Source organism: Xylocopa sonorina, chromosome 2, assembly GCF_050948175.1.
Source record: "Xylocopa sonorina isolate GNS202 chromosome 2, iyXylSono1_principal, whole genome shotgun sequence".
Classification (NCBI taxonomy): Eukaryota; Metazoa; Arthropoda; class Insecta; order Hymenoptera; family Apidae; genus Xylocopa; species Xylocopa sonorina.
In genome coordinates, this window is record NC_135194.1 from 13,786,720 (window position 1) to 13,811,863 (window position 25,144).

At 31.9% G+C, this 25,144-nt stretch overlaps 7 protein-coding genes across 13 annotated transcripts in view; 4 read left to right on the forward strand and 3 right to left on the reverse strand.

Moving 5' to 3' along the window:
• Positions 1-575: 575 nt before the first annotated feature.
• On the reverse strand, positions 576-8,430 carry LOC143433287 (ral GTPase-activating protein subunit beta). 5 transcript variants are annotated; one of them, XM_076910574.1, is made up of 24 exons: positions 8,132-8,430; positions 7,630-8,050; positions 7,412-7,438; positions 7,091-7,305; positions 6,817-7,000; positions 6,456-6,716; positions 6,036-6,227; positions 5,750-5,854; positions 5,535-5,675; positions 5,233-5,471; positions 4,909-5,139; positions 4,669-4,822; positions 4,502-4,609; positions 4,027-4,128; positions 3,647-3,787; positions 3,540-3,554; positions 3,303-3,463; positions 3,051-3,224; positions 2,560-2,969; positions 2,080-2,491; positions 1,685-1,997; positions 1,338-1,598; positions 1,007-1,256; positions 576-939 (listed from the first exon to the last, which is right to left on the reverse strand). In XM_076910574.1, exons 1-24 carry the CDS (start codon positions 8,165-8,167, stop codon positions 813-815), a joined length of 4,680 nt encoding a protein of 1,559 aa, XP_076766689.1. In that variant the 5' UTR covers positions 8,168-8,430; the 3' UTR covers positions 576-812. The 5 variants fall into 5 exon arrangements, with proteins under 5 accessions (XP_076766689.1, XP_076766691.1, XP_076766692.1 ...); XM_076910576.1 differs by lacking the exon at positions 7,412-7,438; XM_076910577.1 differs by lacking the exon at positions 4,027-4,128.
• Positions 8,431-9,052: 622 nt separating this feature from the next.
• Wapl (cohesin release factor wings apart-like) lies at positions 9,053-14,444 on the forward strand. The gene is made up of 11 exons (XM_076910581.1): positions 9,053-9,731; positions 9,958-11,801; positions 11,891-12,139; positions 12,257-12,505; positions 12,586-12,810; positions 12,901-13,123; positions 13,214-13,429; positions 13,500-13,679; positions 13,752-13,840; positions 13,903-14,004; positions 14,091-14,444. The coding sequence occupies exons 1-11, from the start codon at positions 9,548-9,550 to the stop codon at positions 14,238-14,240; spliced, it is 3,711 nt and encodes a 1,236-aa protein (XP_076766696.1). The 5' UTR covers positions 9,053-9,547; the 3' UTR covers positions 14,241-14,444.
• Positions 14,445-15,386: 942 nt separating this feature from the next.
• Mrps31 (mitochondrial ribosomal protein S31) lies at positions 15,387-17,553 on the forward strand. Its single transcript, XM_076910608.1, has 7 exons — positions 15,387-15,603; positions 15,710-15,851; positions 15,947-16,010; positions 16,071-16,200; positions 16,257-16,937; positions 17,005-17,210; positions 17,300-17,553. Exons 1-7 carry the CDS (start codon positions 15,578-15,580, stop codon positions 17,533-17,535), a joined length of 1,485 nt encoding a protein of 494 aa, XP_076766723.1. The 5' UTR covers positions 15,387-15,577; the 3' UTR covers positions 17,536-17,553.
• A 206-nt stretch (positions 17,554-17,759) lies between these two features.
• On the forward strand, positions 17,760-18,931 carry Ski6 (exosome complex component Ski6). Its single transcript, XM_076910601.1, has 3 exons — positions 17,760-18,015; positions 18,095-18,397; positions 18,469-18,931. The coding sequence occupies exons 1-3, from the start codon at positions 17,842-17,844 to the stop codon at positions 18,811-18,813; spliced, it is 822 nt and encodes a 273-aa protein (XP_076766716.1). The 5' UTR covers positions 17,760-17,841; the 3' UTR covers positions 18,814-18,931.
• On the reverse strand, positions 18,430-21,122 carry Mtpbeta (mitochondrial trifunctional protein beta subunit). Its single transcript, XM_076910594.1, has 7 exons — positions 21,029-21,122; positions 20,640-20,802; positions 20,185-20,560; positions 19,928-20,102; positions 19,583-19,863; positions 19,205-19,510; positions 18,430-19,109 (listed from the first exon to the last, which is right to left on the reverse strand). The coding sequence occupies exons 1-7, from the start codon at positions 21,081-21,083 to the stop codon at positions 19,065-19,067; spliced, it is 1,401 nt and encodes a 466-aa protein (XP_076766709.1). The 5' UTR covers positions 21,084-21,122; the 3' UTR covers positions 18,430-19,064.
• Positions 21,123-21,279: 157 nt separating this feature from the next.
• L(2)dtl (WD40 domain-containing protein denticleless) lies at positions 21,280-24,446 on the forward strand. Of its 2 annotated transcripts, XM_076910588.1 has the most exons (8): positions 21,281-21,448; positions 21,638-21,882; positions 21,986-22,166; positions 22,247-22,475; positions 22,550-22,755; positions 22,858-23,060; positions 23,142-23,349; positions 23,427-24,446. In XM_076910588.1, exons 1-8 carry the CDS (start codon positions 21,406-21,408, stop codon positions 24,098-24,100), a joined length of 1,989 nt encoding a protein of 662 aa, XP_076766703.1. In that variant the 5' UTR covers positions 21,281-21,405; the 3' UTR covers positions 24,101-24,446. The 2 variants fall into 2 exon arrangements, with proteins under 2 accessions (XP_076766702.1, XP_076766703.1); XM_076910587.1 differs by having other exon boundaries at positions 21,280-21,448; positions 22,858-23,349.
• A 98-nt stretch (positions 24,447-24,544) lies between these two features.
• Positions 24,545-25,144, reverse strand: part of Mulk (acylglycerol kinase-like protein Mulk) — a 95,600-nt gene continuing 95,000 nt past the window's right edge. For both annotated transcript variants that reach the window (XM_076910597.1, XM_076910596.1), the window contains 3 exons: positions 24,973-25,119; positions 24,775-24,893; positions 24,545-24,696 (listed from right to left, as the gene is read on the reverse strand). In XM_076910597.1, the coding sequence (XP_076766712.1) occupies positions 24,583-24,696; positions 24,775-24,893; positions 24,973-25,119 (380 nt within the window). In that variant the 3' untranslated portion in view covers positions 24,545-24,582. The remainder of the gene's footprint in view (positions 24,697-24,774; positions 24,894-24,972; positions 25,120-25,144) is intronic.

Sequence of the window (25,144 nt, forward strand, 5' to 3'; positions counted from 1 at the left end):
ATTGTGATAAAATTGAATGGAATTGTTATCCCGATTATCTCTCTATTTTTACTACAATGTAATATGAAATATTGCGATATTGTATCTTTCTAAACAATTTAATTCTTAGAAGTATGTATATCTCTATTCTATTTCTATATCTTCAACGTTTTTACCATTGAAATATAAATAATTAAACAAATCTTTTTTATATATAATTATATATAATTACAATTAATAAACATGTATGTAATTTTTTTATAAATGAATTTATTTTATTAAATTTTGTCAAAATATGACATTAATTAGACCAGGATTTATACAAAGACCTTGAATGTATTGAGAGAGATCATTTTGATGAATCAGTTTGACCTCAATTTTAGTTGTTAAAGAAGAAGTTACATAAATGTACCAATACAGATAAATCGAAAAGGAAGGAAAGAGTGATGTGATTATGTAATTACATTGTGTTGCATCTGTCCATTGTTCTTAGTACTCTAGTGTATATATCTATAGCCAATATTACTAAGCACATGTTCTTTTTTATAATTATTAGCGTTTAGTAACATTATTTTCAATGAAGTAGTGCATTTTATTACTGCACATTTATTATGCTATAAATAGAAATTTGTTTCATATGTATTACAATATTTTTTTGTATGCTATAAGTATAAATACAATAGTGTATTACATATATGCAATGCAGATAAAGATATTAATTATATATTAAATTACATATGAAAAATTAAATATATTGCGGATATATGCATTACTCATAAATATATTTTTGTTATATGTGTAATTTAACATAAATTTCACTTCATCTAGTTTTACTAAACTTGATAGGTTTGTGTACTACTGAATAAAAGTGTTAATAGTTCTGGATCAGTTAAATTTTTCCTATACTTTTGTACCATTTCTTGGATTTTCAAACGTCTACGTACATGTGGTGGGTGATAACTGTAAAATATTAAATATATTAAGTATTATACATCTGTATAATTAGATAAAATGTAACTGTGCATACCTATCATTATCAAGCCTTTTTCTACGACCCATATTTAATGCTGTTTGTCTAACAAGGGTTCCAAGTACTCTTCTGGATACAACCATTCCATCAATTAAGGGAGTGGCTAAATTAATTCTAGAAACCGGACCTTGTAACCTGACTCTCATTAACCCACTGCTAAGGGCTTGAAGAAAAATTACTTGTACATCTGATACTTGTATCCCTCTTGATTGTTCCAAGCCGGTATGGGTGCAAGGAAGAAGCTCACCTATGCGTAAAATAAAATTTACGAAATTATTGTTTAATTGAAGTGTATATGAAGTGCATCTTTATTTAAATATAGTAGTACCAATTGGAAATTGGGCATAATCTTCTAAACTTTCTAGCCAAACAACCATAATTTTGATATCATTTTGTATAGGTAAAACTTGTTTAATTGACTTTCTTGGTTTAACTAATTCTGCGCTAGAATTATATGGATTAGATCCTGTCAAACTGGATGGTTGCTTTTCTAAATCAAGTGACATAGTTCGCGAATTTTGCATTGTACTCTGTCCTGTGCCGCTATTTCGAGAAGAAGTGCTTTCGCTAATACTCCTCTCAAACCAAACTGCAATTATTAATTATTGTATATAGTTCATGCATATTCATACTATGTATAGTCCTTTAATATAGTGTTGCACATTTTATTTTTACCTTGGTTAGCACTAGTATCGCTACCGTAACTTGTTTCTTCTAACGAATCCGAATTTACCATATTATTGGACTGAGTGGGTACAATGAAAGCAACTTCTGAGCTAACGTCCGCCCAGTAAAGTACATGAGTATCACCATTATAAAGTGCCCCGCCGTGATCACTATGGGCAGGTTGTGGCACGTTTAATTGCGGTGTTACCCTCCACGAAGTAGAGACATGACCAGTCCAACCAGCATGCGCTGATACAGAAACTGGCCAGCCAAGAGAATTTAAAAATTCCAAGAAATTCGATGACACATTTGATTCGTGCAACTAATAACATAAAAAGAATAACTCATATAAGAAATGTATATATAACAAAAAAGAAATGTTCTAAAATAAAAAAAGTAATTACCACATTGGACAATATTTCTGTGGAGGTTTTTTGACCAGCTTTTACATAAAATATGTATACAGTATCGCAAGTTCTTGGACTAATGTTATCTAAAGTTTCTATATCTAAGCAAAATCCTGGAACGGTTGGATCCAAAGCGGTAAGACCGCTGTTTCTAGACTCATCATTTTCTTTAGGTTCTATGTTTAAAAAACCAAAATGACTTAAGAAAAGGCGTGCGGTTTGAAATTCATGACAAATTTGTGGTGGTACACATTCTTCGTTTTTTTCTTCCAAAACTTTATCATTCCCATCACAGTATTTCGTTTCGATATTCATTTGACGTTCTAACAATTGTGACAAAATTTGATGTTCGTTCCTTACTAGTTCGCTATCATTCATAACTGCTTCCAAACTTGGTATAGATTCATCTCTGAAAAAGGTCCGATAAAATTTGATTCTTATGCATTCCTAATCATGTTGATAAAAAATTTCACATACACTTTGCAATGCGGTATTCGGTCCACATTATCAGGAAAAAATCTAGGTTTATAATCTGTTCGTGGAGCAGCTTCTGCCAACGGCAAAGGTCGACCTGGATTTGTATTTACACTTCGTATACTAGATCTATGCCTTGGTAGATGTCGAAGTTGCATCGTCCATGCGTTTCTACCAAATGGACCACGTATTAATACAGTCACGGTAGGCTGTGGATCCTGATCATTTCCGAGAGGTTCTTCTAGTAAAGCTAATATGGTAGCATTTTCAGCAACGAAATATCGAAATCTTTCAATTGCCGCTTGCCGTAAAACTCGACCACCGGTCCAACTGTTGCAATGTCGGAGAAGTGATACTTCATCCAATAAAGACGATAACGATTGCGCTCCACACGCACTAGGGAAATAACCAACCTATAAACAAATGAATTTATTGTACTAAAACAATTTCTGTAGATTCAATTCATTTTAAATTATAACAGCTTTAATATATACTTGTTCTAGAATAACTGTAAGAAGTGCATCAGCAGCATCTCTCACACGCATAGATGCTGGCTTCAGTTCTTTTTCGTCTTTCATTTTAATGGGCTCACCAGGTTTTCCCACGCTTTTAGTTCCAGACACGCCAAGTTCAACAACTTCTAGAACTGTTGTTAAACAATCTTTGTCCTAAAGAATTAATTCCAAGTATAAACTATATTATGAACATAAACATCTACTACAATTAAGTATAGATAAAATAGTAACTTGTAACAACTGTGGATGAGCAGTTAACCAAGTTGTTAAGCAGCTAAATGCAGCAACAATCGAGGAATGAAGATCTTTTGAGTGAGCTGGAGGTGGACGCCAACACTGATACGCGATATAATCACAAAGCCACTTTACAGCACGTTTACATTCTAAAGCATCTGTAATATATGAAAAGGTAGCGTTTCATAATCAAATATTTTAAACTATAAATTATATTAGAAAATATGGTTGAACCTGTAAGTTTCCTTGCTGCATACAAAATATTTGAAATTGATTGAATTGACATTTGACAATTTTTAAACTGCAAATTACTATCATATTTTGAGAAATGTTAGAGTTACCTGTTTCGCGAATACGCGTTCTTGCTAATCCTGATAATATTTCGAGAGCTGCTAGAGAAATGTTTAAGTCTGTTTTCCATGATGATATTAATCTATGACAGACTAAATATGTTGCTCTCACGAAAAGAGCGTGCGCTGAATCTGTAACAATAATCCGGATTTTAGACTGTTATATGCAGATGAAATTCATTAGATTATAAGAAATGTGATACTACGTGTACATCACAAACTTTTTGAAACGCAAGCTTTCGCGTAATGTTATCCAAAAAAAGCTTGAATGTATAACAAAAGTGTAAAAATAAAACTGATATTGTACAATATTTCTTACACGTACAATAATTAAAAGCAAAAACTAATATAAAAAATATACTTGTATTTACCAAATGCAATACATTCCTCTTGAAGAGTTGTAATATCAGAGGTTTCGCCGAGTGAGCGTTGATCGCTGGATATACTTATTTGACTGGCAGAATCACTGGTGACTATCAAGCAATGATGAGACGGTACAATGGTGAACGTACAACGAAAACACAACTTATAATAATAAAAAAATGAATGACACTTTACAGAAGCACGCGCAAAGCAAATACGATAAAACGTGATGTTAAGCATTATGATTTTACATTGCATATCAGGCTAAATACTATTAGACTCTTATTTACAAGCGACTGGTAAATGTTAATAAGTTGCCATCTTGAATAATGAAATATTAATTCCAGTTACTATTACTGGAGCAATGCTTTTACTTTTCAAATTTCAATACAAGAATATAATTAATTAAAAGACTTTAAACAGGACATTCAGTATTTATAGATACAACTTAATATCATTCACTTAATAGATGATATAACAAACCTGACGATAATAAATTGACAGTAGAATCATGTGCTATAGTATCAGGCTGTGTAACTTGCTCAACTTCTTCTGCTGCTGCAGAATCTTGTACGCTCAATAAAAGAGCTCCTAAAAGAAAAAACTAGTTCTAGAGATACAGTATTAATTTTATTAAGTGTCCAACTAACCTAACAACATATGAGTATTTTGAGGATCAGTTTCAACTTGCAGTGCATTTATAAGCAAGTTCATGAGTCTTGACTTTAATTGTGCAAACGTTACATGATTCTTCTCCATTATCATTGGACTTGCAAACGTTGGAAGTTCCTTGATAGCTAGATTCTATAATATAAAAATTTCATAAATTGCGTGAAATTATCTGACGTGTAAATAAATCATTCCAATGAATAAGTATCTATATTAATTACTTGGAAGTGCAAAGGTAATGCTAAGATCGATATTAATAAATGTATTGAGGCTCTTCGCAAATCTGGTTTTGATACTACATTGGATTTCAATTTCAAATCTCTGTCTGCAAGTACGATTTCTAATGCTGATATTACTGCAGGCACTAATACTTGCACGCCATTTAAATCTAAACGAAATAAATCGGCAGAATTTAAAAGAATACTCGCTAACGTTTCACCACATTCTCGAGTCTGTAAGAAAAGGTTTAAGTACGTATTATGTATACATATATATTTTTTAATAGATGATTTACTCTCTCTTGCAAAACTATAGTGAATAATTACTTCATCAATTTTAAGACCGTGATGCATTGCTTGATAAAATCTGGCTAGATAGATTGGTAGGATTTCTTCTCCAGTTTTTTTAGCACAAAATATTCGACATAATGCTCCTAAAGCTTCTGCTCGGCCAGATTCGTAACGTTCTATGCAAAGAGCTGGTGGTACGTCATTAACAGCCTCTTGTAAAGAACTGGGACCCTCAACAAGTACGGAAGATGGTCGTTTCGATGCGCCAGATGGTTCTATATATTAAAAATATTAATGTTTGTTTATTTGAAATAAATATGTCGTGAAGTGATCCTTACGTGGTAAATTTTGTGACCATCCATCGGTGCCGACAAATGCAGCTTCGAATAACCATTCACCGAAAAGATGCAGTATACTGTTACATTTTGGCCGCCCTGGAGCTAACGGAGGCCTTATGTCTTGGACTAACGAAGTTGTAGCTACAAACGTAACAATTTCTATATCATATTAAGTAAATTACATTGTTTAAAGAAGATACTTTATAAAATCTTACATGCTGTACTGGAAGCAGATGATGGACCTGAGTTAGATACCAACATAGGTGGTGTACTAGAAACACGACTTGTTGTTAAACCAATCAAAGAAGCTTTTGGAATTCCTATATTGGATAAAATAGTTATAAAATATAGTATAAATTTAATATTAGTATAAATTTTTAACATTTTATTGTTAAGATATAGTAATTTTGTTTAGAATAAAAAAAGTTAAGAATTTGAAGGTGTACGTGATAAACATATATACAATTTTGAAAAATGCCAGGAGATAAGTGCTGAGAATACCCTTAGTCACTGCAGAAGGTGTTACACTGAAACTTTTGGCAAGCCTGCGTTGTGTTGGAGGTGTAGGAGAAGGTTGGTTCATGTCCTTGTTACTTGACTTATCCCACCCTACACCACCACTTCCAGTGCTAGTAGATCCAGATGTGATGGTAGATACGCAACATTCTTCCCAGCAACATGCCTGTGAAACTCCTAAAACATTTGTGACTGCGTGCAACCATCACCGACAAAGCAAGTTGGAAAATCCATATCCTATTTGTGGATATTTCAAAGTAGGAAAGGTATAGAAAAAGATAGTTTTCATTTTTTGTGAAATATTTTACAACTTGCATATATATGATTCCGAAAAAGACATGAGCCTCTCAGCTGTACTTAATTATTATAAAACTGTACAATTTAATTACACATTTTTATACTTACCAAGAAAAGCATCAACTTGTCCAGCTATACCTTTTATAGCTTTCAAAAATATTTGTGGTAAACTTTGTAGACATGGATGTTGACATGGATCTATAACATTTGGACTAGCAATAGCATACTGTAAAAATGCTTGTGTTTGTGAAATAACAGCTGGTCTGCATAAATCAACAGGATCGCCTATAGTTCGCAAAAGTCTATACCATGCTTGTGCCACTGCTTCATCTAACATTGTAAGTGGTACAAGTTGAGAGTCTTCTTCACCTAAGTGTTAAATATATAATGATAATAATATGTACATGGTTTATAAACTACAGATTAGATAAATGCATTTTGAAACAAATGATACAATAGAATAACTAACTTATTTTTAATTCTGGAAACATTGGGCCATACATAATTTGTAAAAGTCTTGCTGTAAGAGCGAGACAAACACGGTTCCACTGTTCTACTAATGCTAATCTGTGTCGCCATCGGAGACACGATTCTCTCAGTGTACGCCATAATGGTGGTGACGGAAAATTTCGTTCACATGCTACTAACCATACCTGAAATTATTTTGTATAAAATTGATAGCTCTTATATTAAATAATTTTTGTTTATTCGATAATAATGCTACTCTTACAAAAACACGATACCTCTAACAGTACTCCAAGGACTCTTTCACATAATTGTTCACCAGCATCTTCTCTTGTTGCTGGAGGAGCTAACAGTGCATCGTTAATGCCAATAAGAAACAATAACAAACTTTCCCAAGTCTCCCTTTCTAAAGTGGCAGGACCTCTTGCAATTTGTTGTAATGTTCTGAGTACTCTATGACATAAGACTGCTTGTCGATTAATTGTGTCTGTCCCTGTAAATAATAATGAATGTTTCAACAATTATTAAATACTTACAATTTCTGTTAAAATGAAAATTTTCGATGCACAAAACTATAGTTATTTTAGCTACAAAATTACCTAAATCCTGATATAAAAATGGCCAGACTATAAAGAAAAGATAATAATAAACTGTTAGACGTTTGTGAAAGTTTATTCCATATAAAAAGTATTTGGTTGATATTAAATTCCTTATAACTTGTCTTACTTATAATTTATTTATAACTAGTTATTCATAATCACGTGTTACAAAAATAAGAAAGGAAAATAAGATAAAAAATAGAAATATTTCATTATACCTTCTCCTTTTCTTGGAACAAATAAATTATGAAAATGACTGATTATCTTTCTGGCATAAAAATTAGGATCATCTACAATTGGTCTGGGTACACAAATTTTTGGCGTGGAGTATAATGCAGACAGCCATTCGCAATATACGTTAACGCAATCTCTGACAGTATCATGTTCAGCCAATGGTAATGATAATCCAAAGCATATCACTTCCATACACCATTGGACTTCTTTATCTGTACATAATGGACTAGGCTCTGCTGCTTGCGTAATGCCAAGATTTGCCGCTAATTGACGCACAATGGATAAAGCAACTTCTTTCCCTGCTCCAGGAGAAAACTTTTCCAGCACACTTTGGCTTTCTTCCGAGCCTTGTTGTATTAAAACACTCAGAGACGCCCATTCGGAATACATTCCTCCTTGGGAATCCTAAATATTAAAATATAATTTAAATAATTATAATTAAAATACCATCTAATAATGTAAAATATACATATTATAATAAATTACCTTAAGATTAACTCTGTTAAACACGCCTAAATTCATAGATTACTTTACAGTTTAATGCCTCTCAGAAATTAGCAATGAGAAGGTAAAATTTTATGTATATCCTTTCAACTTTAATTAAAAAATATATTTAATTTTATGTGCTGCGTGTAAAAACAGCATAATTGAACGCAGAATTAGAGTTCCAACTTTTAAAATACCAAAGTAGCATTGTATAATAATATGTAAATATGCGTGTGCGAAACTTGACAGTTATTGTTTGACAGGTTATGACTACCGTGCAGTAAGGTCCGTTGATACGATTTTTATTGGCTATCGCGTAATGATATTACATAGTAGATTAGAATATCACTTTCTTCCCTAAAAAAAAATCCCACGTGATACATACATTTAAACCATTAAAAAATGTTTAAAATAGAGAAAATTTTATATTCATATATTGAATGCAATAAATGATTAATTGTGATATTTTATAATTATTTGTTATAAGTAAGTTTTATAGAGTTAATTTACAAAATTAATTTTTTTTAATTCAATTGTCACCGTACATGTTATATGTACATTTTTTGGAAGAATAATTTATGAATTACTTTTTCTAAGAATACAAGGGACAAATGTAAAATAGAATGATAAGAAATAAAAAAATTGAAAGGTATGGATATATGCGTGTCTGTATCTGAAGATTCAATTCAACTCATTATCTATTTATACAACATTATTTTCTAGAACTCTAAACAGTGGAGAGTCTTGAATTTGAAATTTGCAGAAAGCTCAAGTTGTTTCATTCGTTATATAAAATAAATTTTGATTGGACGATTATCAACCGGTAAGGTAGATAAAGGGTAGAAGATAGCTCTTTAGCTCTATCTACTGGATAGGGCGACAAGTATTACAATCTTATGTATTGTATTACTCGTTTTTTTGTGCACGATGTATGTGTGTGTGTATCTAAATCTTGAAACACGAATAACATCGACAGATGGCTCAAGATCATGTTATGACTAATATTTCTAGTTGAGCTGATGCAGGCACATAAAGATTATAACAATTAAAGCTAAGTGCAAATAGAGGACCGAGGATAATTAACGTAAAGACAATGTTTCCGAATATGAATCGAATTTGAAGTTACAGTTTCGTATATATTTGTGCATCGAGAGTAAATAGTAAATGAAACATGGCGTTTGTTTCTTTCATATGTTCCGAAGATATTGCTTCTTGATTTTTTTCTTTCAAGTTTTCAATTATCGACGCGAATAACGTTCCGATGCGCTAAGGTTTTCCCCCTCATAACACTTCCTCGCAAGTGTACAAACGATCAATGATTATTTTCTATATGCTTGAGTTGAAAAAATGAGGAGAGATATTATTATTTGTGTCTCTTGAGATGTGGAACACTTTTGAAATACTGAGGAATACAGTATGACGTCTCGTAGTTACACAAAATCATACAGCCGCAAGGTCAGTAATGTGACACCTGGAAGTATTCAATTTGATAAGCTTTTTAGGGAAAATAGCAATCGACCTTCCGCTGCTAAGTCAGCAGGCACTGTTGGAAAATGGGGTATAACATCTTTTACATCCATCAGAAGTACGAATATCAATGGTATGCATCTTTTATTTGTATAATCAATAAATTAATAAATGCTGAACATATTTTATATTTAGTGATACAGTTGATAAAAGAAATCAGTTGATGAGTTGATAAAAGTGATCAGTTGATAAAAGAAAAAGTAGTTTAAGATTTTTCAAAAGCTCTGACTATACGTATAATGATAATTAATAGCTAAAAGATCTCTTATGAGATTGTAATAGTATTGTTTCATTTACAGGCAGGAGAGATGATATTCATAATACATTTGGCGCAAAGAGAATAAAGCTTGATTATGGAAATCAGAATGCACGTGTAAATTCTGGAAAAGATCCCTTTTCCTTTGAAACTGATCCAGACAATAAATCGGATGTTGCACCACCAGTTGTTAAACCTAAAAAGTTTTTTAAGAGTAGAAATGTTCCACCTCCAATAGAAGAATCTCGCCAGGATATGGCAATTTACAGACAAGTACCTGATTCACATTATGGTAGAGCTCGTGCTCAAAAGACCTCTCCGCAACAGCAACCACCACTACCACCACCACCACCACCACCACCGCCACCATCGCCGCCACCACTACCACCTCCACCACTATCACCACTAGCACCAATACCAACATTAACACCAACACCAATATCAACACCAACACCGCCAAAACAATCTCTAACAAAAGTGTCAAGTGCTCCGCTTAAAAAAGTAGCAGATACAGTAGAAGGAGCCAATAATGATCCTAATAAAGAAGAAGCTAAACCTCCTATTGTATTGAGAATTTGTAAAGGTACAGCACGACTAGTCTGTGGAAATGTGCAAAATGCTCAACAGGCAGAACCTGAAACATATAGAATTTCTACACCCCTTATCAGTCCTACAAAAGTAGACATGGAGCGGAAAAACTTTAACATGGACACAATGAAATCTGATCATAAAGCAGTTCGTTCTCACGAACCCATTATCTCCACTGTATCGATACCTTTAGAAAATTCTGAGATGCGCAGAACCACTCGTAGTCGAGCGAAAAATCTGCATTTAGATTTAACAACATCTTCTATTGTATCCGCAACACCGGTAACACCTAATACACATAGTTCTGGTCTTTCTTTAACCCTTAGGAAGTCTGTTACTGATTCCAATAATACGTTGATATCTCATTATGATATTGTTAAGACTGATTGCGGCTCAACATATTCTTGTAAACCAGCAATTGAACCGCTAATTGGGCGTGATCAGCCACTGCCAACTACAACTCAAGAACTAATTGATATATTGTCGAGTGATTCTGATCCTATGCAAACAAGACCAATGATAATAAATACTTCAGAGACTGATGAAAATGCAGAAGTTGCTCCAGATGAAGTTCAACATCGTTCAATAGATATTCCTACAAATGAGGTGGTTTCAGGACCTGCCTCGCAACAGATGTCAGAATCGGAAACGAAATCAGAGGTACAGCTAGAACCAGTAATAGAACTACAACCAGATCTAGGATCAGCATCAGGAGCAAGGTCAGTAACAGAAGTTGAACCAGAACCAGAAATTGAACCAGATCCAGAACCTGAACCGGAACCTGATCCAGAAGTAGAACAAGTTACACATACTGCTGACAATGATACAGCTACAGTTAAAACTTTAGTTGATCAGGATTGGTTTTCTGGCAGTGACGATAGCGAAGGTGTAAGCGGTAACGTTGAAAATGATATAGCCCTACATGTGACAAGTACAGTTACAGAATCACAACCATTGAATGTTCCATGCACAACTACTCAGAAACCTGCTACTAAGAAAGGTAGCATTTTTAAGAGTCGCTCAACAGGTGCAACAAACGGAAATAAAAGGAGAGCATTGTACAAACACAAGTGGTGTGATAGTGATAAAGAATCTAGTACAACAGATACTTCTAACGCCGGAAATACTACCCCTACTACTGCTTCAGGATCTCATAGCGGAGCAGGTCCAGTGGCATATGAAGAAGAATTCGATCCTTCACAACTGACGAGAGTTGTAACATATCCTGAAGCTGATACAGGCTTTGATGATGAATCTGATGCTATAACAAGTGTTCGTTGTGGAAGGAAAGTTAAAGGCGTATGTATATTGTGTATGATTTATATATTATAATATATTAAAATTTATCGAAAATTTATTACTAAATAAATTATATATTTATTTTCTAGTTCTACACTGTAGTAAAAAATGTGAAAAAAGCTCATCAAATTCAAGAAAGTGGAGAATTTCAAGAGTTTAATGATGATGTTGAATATATATTAGATACTTTAAGAGAAAATAATCCAAATGCTACTCGTTGCCTTTCAGCTATACGATTGGCAAGCAAATGTATGGCACCTGCATTTCGTATGCATGTGCGAGCACATGGAACTGTTGCGAAATTCTTCAAAGCTCTTCACGATGCAACAAAAGATCAGGTATAAAGTATTATTCTTTATAATCAGTACTTTATACAGTAACACAAATGTTAATTAATTTTTACGATATATAAGAAAATTAATATTACAATGAAATTTTATTATTTTTTTTTGTAGAGTCTTGCTTTATGTACAGCAACGGTAATGTTTGTATTAAGTCAAGATCGTTTAGCTATGGATTTAGACCGTGATTGTTTAGAATTAATGTTAAGTTTGTTAGAATCTGATGCCAGTCACAAAGATGCACTTGATGATTGTGGCCTTAGTCGGGCAGAACTTTTAAAAAATAAAGAAAAAGTACGTCAGTTATGTGCTGATATTCAAGCTCAAGGACATGCAAAACATTTAAATCTTGATAATATAACCGTAAGTACTTTTCTTGTTTAACAATTACTAAGAAATATGTGACATGAATAAATAAAATATGTATAATGATTTTTAATTAGGTTGGTCAGCTTGCTATGGAGACACTTCTTAGTCTTACATCAAAACGTGCGGGTGAATGGTTCAAAGAAGAACTTAGAGAATTAGGAGGTTTAGAACACATTGTAAAAACAATCAGAGATTGTCATCGTCATATTAATACCCAAGATATTACAAAATCTGGCTGGACAGATCCTTTATTAGATAAATTACGCAAAGTTGATAGATGTCTACGTGTATTAGAAAATGTAAGTATACATTATATAATAATACATGTAATTCATACTTATAATATGTATGCTTATTTTGTCATTTATATGTATATGATACTGCTTCAGGTTACTCATATGAACGAAGAGAATCAAGTATATTTATTAAAATACGAAAACGGAGTTTTAGTCAACACTTTAGCTAATTTGTATCATCTCTGTGGGCAAGAAATTCCTATTTATCCTACGATAGATCCAAGTGATAAAACATCCACTGGTGCTGTTATTAGAGAATGTTTATTTGCTATTATTAAAGTCCTTATCAATCTTACACATCGATTTAACAGACAATGTAAGATTTTATTACATATTATCTCTTACAGGAATCCTGTTAACAAATTATTATTACAATTAATAATACAATATTTTACGATTGTTTCAGCTTTCGGCAGCAAATCATTAGGCTCGCAACCAGGTGTTTTAGACTGTAGTCTATATCTTTTGTTGCGTGTACCCGAGTCACTTCCCGAAGAGAAGCGTTTTGATATGATGATGTTGGCTTTGATTTTACTAATAAATTTAGTAGAGCAATGTGACGATAACAAGCAGCTTCTCATCGATTCTAAAGCTCCACCATCGTCAGAGGATATTTTTGATGGTAAGCATATATATACGTTGCTTTATTTGGCCAAGATGCGATTATTATACATTTTTTCCGTACAAAGTAGCTGAGGAAAGCGGAGTAGAATGTTTGATCGACCTATTTTACAAACAAGAAGAACTGGCTCGTGCCGAAGAACAAAAAACAGATGCTATTTTAGATGGTAAAAAAGATTCTGAACAGACAGAGACTGTATCGACGACAACTAAATCTCAAGAAGAATTTATCGAAGAAACTGTCACAAAATGTTTGTACAATCTTTACTTAAAATATTGCTGTCTTTTTTTTACAGCGTAACTTACAACATATTTCTTTATAGTATTACAAAAAGCGGGATGTCATATGGAGCATACTTTAATAGGAGCATATGTAGTGCTTTTACTTGGTTACTTAATAATGGATAACAAGGTAATCAATTACAAAATTCGATATTTAAAAGAAAATAATAAAATATATAATATATTTTTTAGGATTACGAATCTCTGGTACGCAGTAGACTTCCAGATAATAATTTTATTACTATGGTGTCTGTACTTCAGAAATTCTTTAATTTCATGAATTTAACGGCATCGGTAATTATTTGCAGTTCTTTTTCTTTATAGAAATATTTCCGCATATGATCGATTGTTTACTAAGCGTGCAAGCAATTTTATTTCAGAACGAAGTAAGCAGCTGTGGGATTGCTGCTACTGAAAAGGTGATTAAGTTCCTAAAAGTGTCAGATGCCCGGATTGAAGAAGAGAAAAGTGAATTACCATTATCAGCGTTAGAAGATCCGAATATAATGCTTCACTTATCTTCGTCTTGATTGATATCACATTTACACATTTGATATTTTTTATTACCCTGGCATGCAAAAAGAGCCAAAGTTATGTGTCCAACGAAGAAAATTCTATCTATCGCAGCATGAGTGGACCTGTTTCATATTGACCATATATTTTGATATATATTTATTCACTTACGTAATTTATTGCTGTATCTTTCATTAAATTGACTTATTTTCCCAAACGCAGTAACACGGTTAGATATTAAGCATAAGTTAATTAATTATCCAGAAATTAATAACGATAAAGAGAGCAGCGCGCCTTGTAATTACGCACTTTAATGTCATGTATGTAATATCAATTTACTTGCTTCGCTATTTCGATCGTTTCTTTTTTTTTCTTTTAATTTTGCGACTGTCAAGAAGAGTGATAAATTGTAAACTTCTTGCCAGTTTATTAATTGGTTTGCTGTATAATAATGCATACATTTTAAAACTGTATTGTTTTGAAATTTCATTTTACTTTACATTTTAAGTTTTATTAAACGATTGGCGGTGTTGGGGTTTATAACCCGTTTAAAATTCTTAGTTAGTATTATTTTATAAGTTTATTTTAATATTAAAATTATACTATAAGAGTCTTGTAAATGTAAATTTATAAATTATAATTGTATCTTCAATTCCCAGTTTCAAATTATTGGATCCCATTAAGATATGTAAGATTTCTTGCATCTTATTAAACATATATTTTACTGACAATTAAAAAATATATATATATATATTACATTGTTATGTGTATGTAATAAACTAGCTTCGCAAATTACAAGTCTGTAAAATAAATTATTTTTTTCATAAAAGTCGAACGTGTTGTATATCCAGTGGATATAAAATATAATTTAAAAGGCTTTTTCTTTTTTCCTTTTATATTTTTATAAGAATATATTTATAAGAATAATAACTTCTTTTTGTTCCTAAGTTCTTTTTCCTAATAGAAAGTTTAAAAAAAAGTAACGAATGCAATTTAAAGCATATAACTTCAAGAGTATGAGGTCCCTGAAACATAGTGAATTGTAAACCGGACTTAAACGTTTGAAATACGTTTTTATGAATCTAACCATACATTACTTATGCGTACACTTACATATTATGCACGTTAAGTATTAAGTTTTTAACGATATATATTACTGATTTAAGTTTAACATTAACTTTAACGAACTTGTAACATACAAAGGAAATACTGACATTATTAACAGATTCCAAAATGGATTTATTCGATGGCAATTTGTAACGCGAAAGAATAGTAATTAATATAAGTTTGATGGATGTTATAAATTTAATAACAAGATAAAATAATATATAAAAGTAATAACGAACCTAACGAAATGATAGCTATACATCTTTTTCCAAAGTAAGTATTCCTTTGCATAGTATTTTAATTCATTTAGTTATTTGTGAACAATAAATGGAATTCATTATAAATATAATGACTTAGGAAATTGATTATTGATTTCCAGGAATATTAAAACTCCAATTGTATTACCATATCAATGGTTTAACCTCACATTCAATATTATAAGATCTAATTTATCGACAACATCTGACTCGTCTTCATCTTCTGATTCTGATTCCGATTCCGATAATCCCAAAAGTAGTACTGTAAATATTTTATTGCTTACTATTTAAAAAGAAATAATTTTCATATATATCTATATATATGTATACGTTACTCATACTTTATTTTCATTTTGTAGAAAAAATACAAAAAGATAAATTATTTAAATACTGCAAAGATAGCACAGAAAAAAAGAGAAATAGGTAAGATAATGATTTGTTATAAGATGAGTACATAATAAGATAAGAAATTTCTTATTGCAGAGAAACAATTGACTAAAACAGCGCAACTCTTAACTCTAACATCAGGAAAAGATAAAGAGGAAATTCTCTCCGGGTTATTAGATACCATTATGAAGATTCAAAATGAAGATACTAATTCTTTAGTCAAAAGGTTTGAATGTTACATTTTTTTAAATTAATGTCACATTAATAATATATTGTTTACAGTAATAAAAGTCAAAATGAAGTTGAAAGTAACAAAAAATATATTGAGAATATAGATGAAGAAAAGTATCAAAAGGATGATTTATTTACGATCAAAATGCAGAAGGGTCGAAAAAGAAGAACAAGATATAATGATCATAAATTTGGAACTAAGGTTGACATGCCAAAAGAACAATCCATAATTAGTATGCTAAAAAGACAAGGGGAGGAAACAAAGGTTGACATGTCAGAAGGACAATCCATAATTAGTATGCTAAAAAGACAAGGGGAGGAAACAAAGGTTGACATGTCAGAAGGACAATCCATAATTAGTATGCTAAAAAGACAAGAGGAGGAAAAAAAGGTTGACATGTCAGAAGGACAATCCATAATTAGTATGCTAAAAAGACAAGGGGAGGAAACAAAGGTTGCATCACCAGAATTAAGTGTAACTAGAACATTACTAAATGAGCAGAAAATATCGAGGGATGTTTATGATAAATTTGATGCAAGACACGATGAATTATACAGATGGAAGATGCCACAAACTCAAGCAATGGAAACCAAGTATATTGATAAGTTTAAAGCAAAACATAAAGGAAGTGTTGATAGTGAACTACAAACAGAATCATCTGTAATAGAGATGTTAAAACATCAACTGCAACAAAAGAACGGGTACATTAAAGAGAAAAGAACCACTGAATGGTAATACATCTTAATAAACAAATTCAAAATGTTTGTAATTTAAAAAACATGTATGAAATTTTTACAGGGACAAGCAACATGTGAAATATGAAAACATTTTTGATAGTAAATTTTTAGATAGTTCTGATGTTCCCGAGCTTAAAATATGGAATTCATGTGAAGAAAAGGTATTGAAATCTATAGTAACACAGTATCCTGAAAATGCATTTCACGAAATGATTGAATGGACAAATCAAGGAAAAGTATGGAAGTTTCCTATTGATAATGAACAAGGTATAAAAATAAAAAAAATTACGAAAGTCCGCTGTTATTGATCTCACCTGTAAGTCTAAACTTACAAATATGTCTCTTGTGTGCTGTAGGGATGGAAATGGAGCAGAATGTGCATTTCTCGAAACACGTGTTTCTGGAACGTCATTTGTCACCATGGTGCCCTGCAAAAGGTCCAATACGACATTTTATGGAGTTAGTATGTATTGGACTTTCAAAGAATCCATATATGACATTTGATGAAAAGTATGATCATATAATGTGGTACAAGGATTATTTCAGTGGTAAAAAAGATTTATTACAAAAATTAGGGCTTGAGATCGCATGAAATAGAAATTGTACATGTAAAAAAAGTTTACTGCTGTTAAAAAATAAAAATATAATAGAACAGTACATGCATATATTAGTTATTATTATGTATTATTTTCCCTGCGTTTTATTCAAACTTATACAAAAAATGTATGAATCGTTATAATCGTAAAAATAATTTTTTCAAGAAAAAGCGCGCGAATATATAACTTGAAGTTTGCATTATTGTCTGAGATTCGATTTGAAACAGACTGGTCTACGCTTGGTCTAATTTTATAGGTTAGTGTACGTGTACGCGTAAGTTTTAAATTTGTGAAAAAAAGCTATGATTGAGCCTCAAGATGTTGAAGATCAAAATGGATTACGCTCAGATGGCAGGAGAGCATTAGAATTAAGGCAAATTCGTGTAAGAATGGGTGTCTTTGGTCAGGCCGATGGAAGTGCTTACATTGAACATGGCAATACTAAGATTTTGGTTACAGTATACGGACCTCATCAGGTTAATGATTTTATCATATCTGTAGTGTTTTTATTGTTAACATGTAAAATCTTTTATAATTAGTATTATGTTTGTATAGCCACGAGGTTCCACTGGAAGAAGTACGAGTAAAGTAACAAAAGGTATAGTAAACTGCCAATATAGCATGGCAGTGTTTAGTTTATCCTCTGGAGAACGTAAACGAAAACCAAGAGGTGATAGAAAATCGCAAGAGAGATCCCTCCACTTAAAACATGCAATGGAAGCAATAATACATCTAGAATTATACCCACGTTCGCAGATAGATATTTATGTAGAAGCATTACAAGTCGATGGAAGTGAATATTGTGCATCTGTAAATGCAGCTACACTTGCTTTAATCGATGCTGGTATTCCAATTAAGGTAACGAGTATACAAAGTGAAATATCTAAGTATATAAATATCTTAACTAAAAGAAAACTTTTGTTTCATAGAATTATGCTATAGGCTGTACTGTAACATTAATTAACACTCTGTCTCAAGAGGATGAAGATAACACATTAGGACGAGGAGTATTAGATGCAAATTATGTAGAAGAATGTTCTCCTGGCATTACTTTATCTGTTATTGCATTACCAAACAGTGATGGTGTATCAAAAGATGGTTTAATAGTAGTAGCACAGGGAGCAGGACAGAGATTGCATTTGTCTCAATTTGAATCCTTAAAAACTCGCGTATTACATGGATGCCAAGACATAAAAACTATTTTAGATCATGCAGTTAGAGAATATTTAACAGAGCAATCTCTTCCTTCTCTCTTCCATGTCGCACTAAATTAAATATACTGTTAAGGAATTATACAAAGTAGTCAAATACATTTTCAACAATTTTTTTTCACAAAAAATCACGTGTAAAAGTTTTTCTTATACATTTTTCATAAAAAATAATACATATATATATATTTACTTACGTATACTATAAATTATAAACGTATTTTATATAAACAATTATTTTATTTTAAAACAATATTGGAATTGCATTGAAAATAATTATATACTTCCCTTGTTTTTATTTGTTTTTAATTTATGTTTCAAACCTTGGCTCCAGGATACCGTTCCATTATCATACCTACACCCTATGAATTACATAATATTTATTGAAGGTAAATTTATTTGATACAAATGCAAGACAGCGACATAAATTAGATTTAATTTCAATATTTTTTGTTACCTGTCCTCCAGCGGCGCAAGCTGCAATTAATCCGAATTGTTGATCTTCTCTGATAAGTCTATTAGCGGTGTGTGTAGCTAATCGTACTCCAGTTGCTGCAAATGGATGTCCAATTGATAAAGATCCACCCCATGCATTCCATTTATTAAGATCTGGTACTCCTGTTTTGGAAGATTTTCCTAAATAGTTTTGTGCAAACCAATCGGAATCTAATGCTTTCAAATTGGCTAATATTTGCCCAGCAAAAGCTTCATGTATTTCCCACACTCCAATGTCTTTTACACTTAATTTTGCTTTTTGCAACACCTGAAATAGATATAAAAATTTTTGTATGGTATTAAAATTTTCAATATATGTAAGAAATAGCTGTATTCTAACCTGTGGTATAGCATAAGATGGTCCTAACAGTAATTGATCTAGTGGATCTTGAGAAACATAAATAAAATTCCTTAAATATGCTTTAGGAGTAAGGCCAAGTTGAAGTGCTTTCTCTTCTGACATTATCAGAGCTGCTGATGCTCCATCAGTTAAAAATGAAGAATTGGCTGCAGTGACTGTTCCATATGGTTTAACAAATGCAGGCTTCAACTTTCCTAATTGTTCCATTGTTGATACACGAATTCCGTTGTCCTTATCTACTACTTCATTTACATTTGGAACTGAAAAAAGTACAAAGATCAATTAATCTGTTCTGATTATTCAATTTCATCTGCCTTCTTTTACCTTTATAGGGAACCACATCTGTAAGATATCCTTGTCTTTGTGCTTGAGCAGCTAAAGTATGCGAACGTAGAGCATATTCGTCTTGTTCCTTCCTTGTTACTTGAAATGCAGCTGCCAATCTGTCACTATTATGCCCCATCGTTTCATTGCTAGAAAACTCTGCTACTGCAGGTAACTGTAATAGTAATAAATATAGTTAAACGCAATATTTATATAGATATGTTGAAAATGGAAGCTTGCAATAAAAGGTAACGTACATCGGGTACAAAATGCGCTGGTCTAATGCTACTTAGAAGTGATAATTTTTGCCCAACTGTTTTTGCTTTATTGGCTTCTAACATCAATGAACGCATACGTCTACTGTGTCTAATTGGTATGTCTGACATAAATTCTACTCCGCCCGCAATAATAACATCGTATACACCACAAGCAATCAAGCCCATACCGGTAGTAAGAGCCTGATTACTGCTGATGCATGCCATAGTTACTGTATGCGCAGGAACACGTTCACTATATCCTGCTGCTAACACTGCTTCTCTGGCAATATTTGAAGTTTTCACTTCTTGCATTACTGTACCATACACAACATAGTCAACAACTTCTTTGGGAAATTTAATTTTCTTTTGTAAGGCCCTTATAAAAAATAAAAAATAAATTATGTCATTACAATTAAGATAGTTTTATAGAAAATTTGACGTTTTGATTGACTTACACTAATGAATGTCTTGCTAGATCATATGCAATCAAGTTCTTATAAGTTGTTCCCGATTGCAAAAATGGTGTTCTAACACCATCGATAAATACAATATTTTTAGCAGCATTACTACTTTTAGTTGCATATGATTTATTTGATTTTAAATAATTTACTGTAAAACCTAGTATAAAAGTAATATAATGTAATTAATATACAATTAAGAAAATTATGTAGACTCCTATTGAATTATATATTTATTTTAATGTACTGTAACAATGAAAAATGGAATATTTTATTTGAAGACTTTATACTTTATACTTTAATGTAAATGTAAGTAGTAGAAAACATTGTTGTTTTAACACTAGAGATATTATACCATTAGGATATAGATTACCATAATAACATACCATATTTAGCAAATCCTTCTTTTATAAAAGTACTATTTTGTTTAAGGAGCAACATTTTTTTTTAATTAATTAAAATTTGTCTTCTTAATAAATTAAAAATTTTACTTTTTTATTTGTCACTATTATTTTCCACTGGTGGACACACCAGCAAGTGTTCAATATGACATGTACTTTGACCTTTGTTCAGTCTTGTTTCCAAGACGATTCTTTTATTATTTGCGTAGTTGCATGCCTCTCCGGCACGATCAATTATCGCTACATAGAAATTGCCTTGACGTAGAAATGCGCGAAAACTGTCAGATTTTTCCCGCGTACAATTTTCTGTATGAACAATTTATATCGTTGTGTAGTAAGCGTCGATTTTATGCAATATCAAAATGAATTTAGTGCATTCTATTGTGGAACGTGAAAAAGGATCTGGTACTTTACTCTTTCTGCTTCACATAACGAAACATGTAAATATATTGCACTCGTAAGGCGGATAGGTTATACGAACGTAACATTATGTTGAACGTAATATTAAGTATAATATTTATGTGTTTCGTTCGTGATAATTATTTGTAAACTAAACTGTAACATGAACTTTGTAAGAATGGCAAACATTTTCAGCCTCGATTCGTGATTATGACGTTGCTTTATATCGTTTAAAATGTTATGAGAACGATGTCTATCACGGTATTACTCCAAATACAAATGCGCTTGATTTTAATCCGGAACCACCAGTTTTTGCGTGCCGATTCTGTACTACAGAAGGATACGAGCAAATAATTGCTCTGGCAAACGAAGATGGAAAGATAGCTTTACAGGATACTAGTACCAAGCGTACATCGGATCAGCCATTGGAAGGAACTCAGGTATTATCGTTATGTTATATTAAAGTATTACGAAAACTAGAAGTTTATAAGATCATGTTATTAACATCTGACAGAGATATTATATTTAGTTATTATATTCCAGGCGCATTGCAATGCAATATTTGATGTTGCTTGGATGCCAGGTGAATTGAAATTAGTTACAGCATCTGGAGACCACACTGCTAGATTATGGGATGTATCTGGTTCTGAAATAAGACAAATTGATTGTTTTCATGCTCACACGAGAAGTGTCAAGACCGCAGTGTTCCGTTATCAGGATCAAGGTATTTAATCTTTTAATATCTGTTATGTTCTTTGCTTCTTATAAAGAGAAACATTCGTTTAAAAAAATATACATTTTCAGCTGTATTTGCAACTGGAGCTAGAGATGGTTCTATAATGATATGGGATATTAGAGCTAATCATTATGAACGACCTAAACCAGATAATTGTATCGCTAATGCACATAGCGTTGGAACCATAAGCAGTGTACGACAGCGTAGAACAATCAATCCTGCGTCTAGAGCACAGAGTATTACTGGTTTGGCATTTCAAGATGATTTCACTTTACTTTCGTGTGCTGCTGGAGATGGGTAAGAGATTATATTGATATGCAAATAGGAACTAGTTACATAAAGAAATAAAATAATGATAGATATTGATACAGTTTGGTAAAAGTATGGGATTTGCGTAAAAACTATACAGTTCACAAAAAAGATCCATTGGCTAAACACACAATGAATTATACTGGCAATAGTACAAGAAATGGATTTTCATCGTTATTAATATGCCCTGCTAGAATTACACTGTATGCAAGTTGTATGGATAACATTATATATGCATATAATATATCATCTTACAATCCCAAGCCAAGTAAGTATAACAGCAAATGATATTGTAGATATTAGATACTAAAATCGATTAGATATTACCATTAATATTATCATGACCACTATTATTATTCTGGTATATTAGTTGCAGAATTTTATGGACATCAGAATCGTACATATTATGTTAAGACTTGTTTAAGTCCTGATGGACGATATATTGCCAGCGGTTCGAGTGATGAACTCGCATATATATGGCGCACAAATAAATCAGGAACACCAGTTGTACAACTCTCTGGTCATACAGAGGAAGTTACTTGCATCGCTTGGTGTAATGTTGGAGAAACTAAAGTATTAATAAAAATTTTAAAACTTTTCATTGCGTTAGTGCATTTATCGTGGTTAGTATTAATATTTCTGAAAATATTACAGATAGTAACATGTTCAGATGATTCATGCCATCGAATTTGGAGAATAGGCTTTGAGCATAAGATTGAAAATGAAGAAGTACAAATACGTGGTCGTGCAGAGGCTATTTGTAATAAAAATCCATTAGAAAATTTAAAATTGGAAACCACACCAACTGTTACACGGCGTTGGCTTACTCAGGAACACACTCCAGGATCCGATACCACACCTAGTGCGTAATCATAAATCAGTTAGTACGTTGTAACATCTATATCATTGTTAATGCCATTATTATCTGTATTTCATTAGATGCCACACCTGGTCCAAGTTCATCAGACATTTATAATCAAATGCAGGATAATCAAAGTCATTGTAATATTAATAGCTCAATGAAAAGAAGTTATTCTCGCATGATGCTAAGTGGATCATGGTCCGATGGAAAGTTTAAATCGGTTTTATCGCCTATACAAGAGAATTTCACATCGGCTACAAAACGAATTCATTTGGAAAATCGTGGCGCACGTAGATTATTTAGTCCCTGTAATGATAATAACTCACTACTGAACAGAGGTTATGAATCTGATGAACCCACTACAAGTTCAACCAGTATAGAAACTAAGAACGAAGCACACTTTTCACCTACGTTGAATCTTCCAAATTTTGTAATCGATGGTACAGCACCACATTTACTTCAGTTATCACCAGAAAAGTATAAAGAAAATATTGATTGGCTAACGAGAATACGAAAAGAAAAGTACGAACAAAAGATGGGGAAGACGTTATCAGAAAAATTAACAAGTCCTTCACATGTAACGCCTGCTAGGAGAAATAGCAGATCACGATCGACAGAACCACAAAAAGTATCGAAAATACCGAAAAGTCCAGTACCCTCCTTATTACATTTCTTTAAAGTCGCTGGAAAAGACTGTGAAACGAATATGTGTTGTAATGATGTGAATGTAGTATCATCTACAAAATCGTAAATGTAATCGTGAATTTTTCTGGTTACTAGATTATGTTTTATCTATGCTAAATGTGCAACATTTTTATCAGGCCCTCATTTTATAATACAAAATTTACATTAAATGATCGATAGATGTGATAACAACTCGAGCGCGCTTTCTGACTTTTACAAAATGTGGTACCTTACATAAAATTTATAGAATTTAAAATGATAATTATCATATAATGCAAGACAAATTGTATGACATACAAGTATTATAAAGTATGTAAAAATAGATTATATACTCAAAAGTGTGTCTTCGAATTATATTAGTATAAGATATATTGTACATGTAATGATAAATTATTTTTTTATAATGTATAGTATTGAAATAAATTTTTTTTATCAACACTTGGCGTGTTAAACATTGCATAGTATGAGGAACTGAAACATGTAAGTTTGAATATTTACAACAAATAATTAATAATTTTTATATTTTATTTATATTATATGTGTATTTTGTTAACTGTTTATTTGAGGACAAAATACTTTTACGGCACGTGAAAGTAATTTAATTTCAACAGTTTTTAGTTCGTATTCTTCATTGTCGATGTATAATGTACAGTCTTTATCAACCTATAAATTATTCAATGCATATAGTTATAAATATTTTAAATTTATTAATTTTTACCCTTATTTAAATTAAGATTTTACCTTCTGAGGAGATAATTCAATATGTTTTGCCTCTGCTACTTGCTTACATAATGACTGATTACTCTGTTCTTTTTTCCAGCCCTTATGTATAAATGAAAAGTAATCAATATCTTTGGGACCTATGTGATAAAAGAGATAGTCGTTCAATATCATAATTATTTTTTAAAAAACTTATATATGTAATACTTATTTAATTACCTATTTTCACTTTCAAACTTGATGGTGACGATACAACTTGTGACTTGTCTAAATTAGAAGTTTCTATATGCAACTCACTTGTTGATATGGGTAGTTCATGAAGAATGTCACATTTTTCATTTATTATTTTACTGTAGTCGATATTACCTACAAGTAAGATATTTCAGTTACT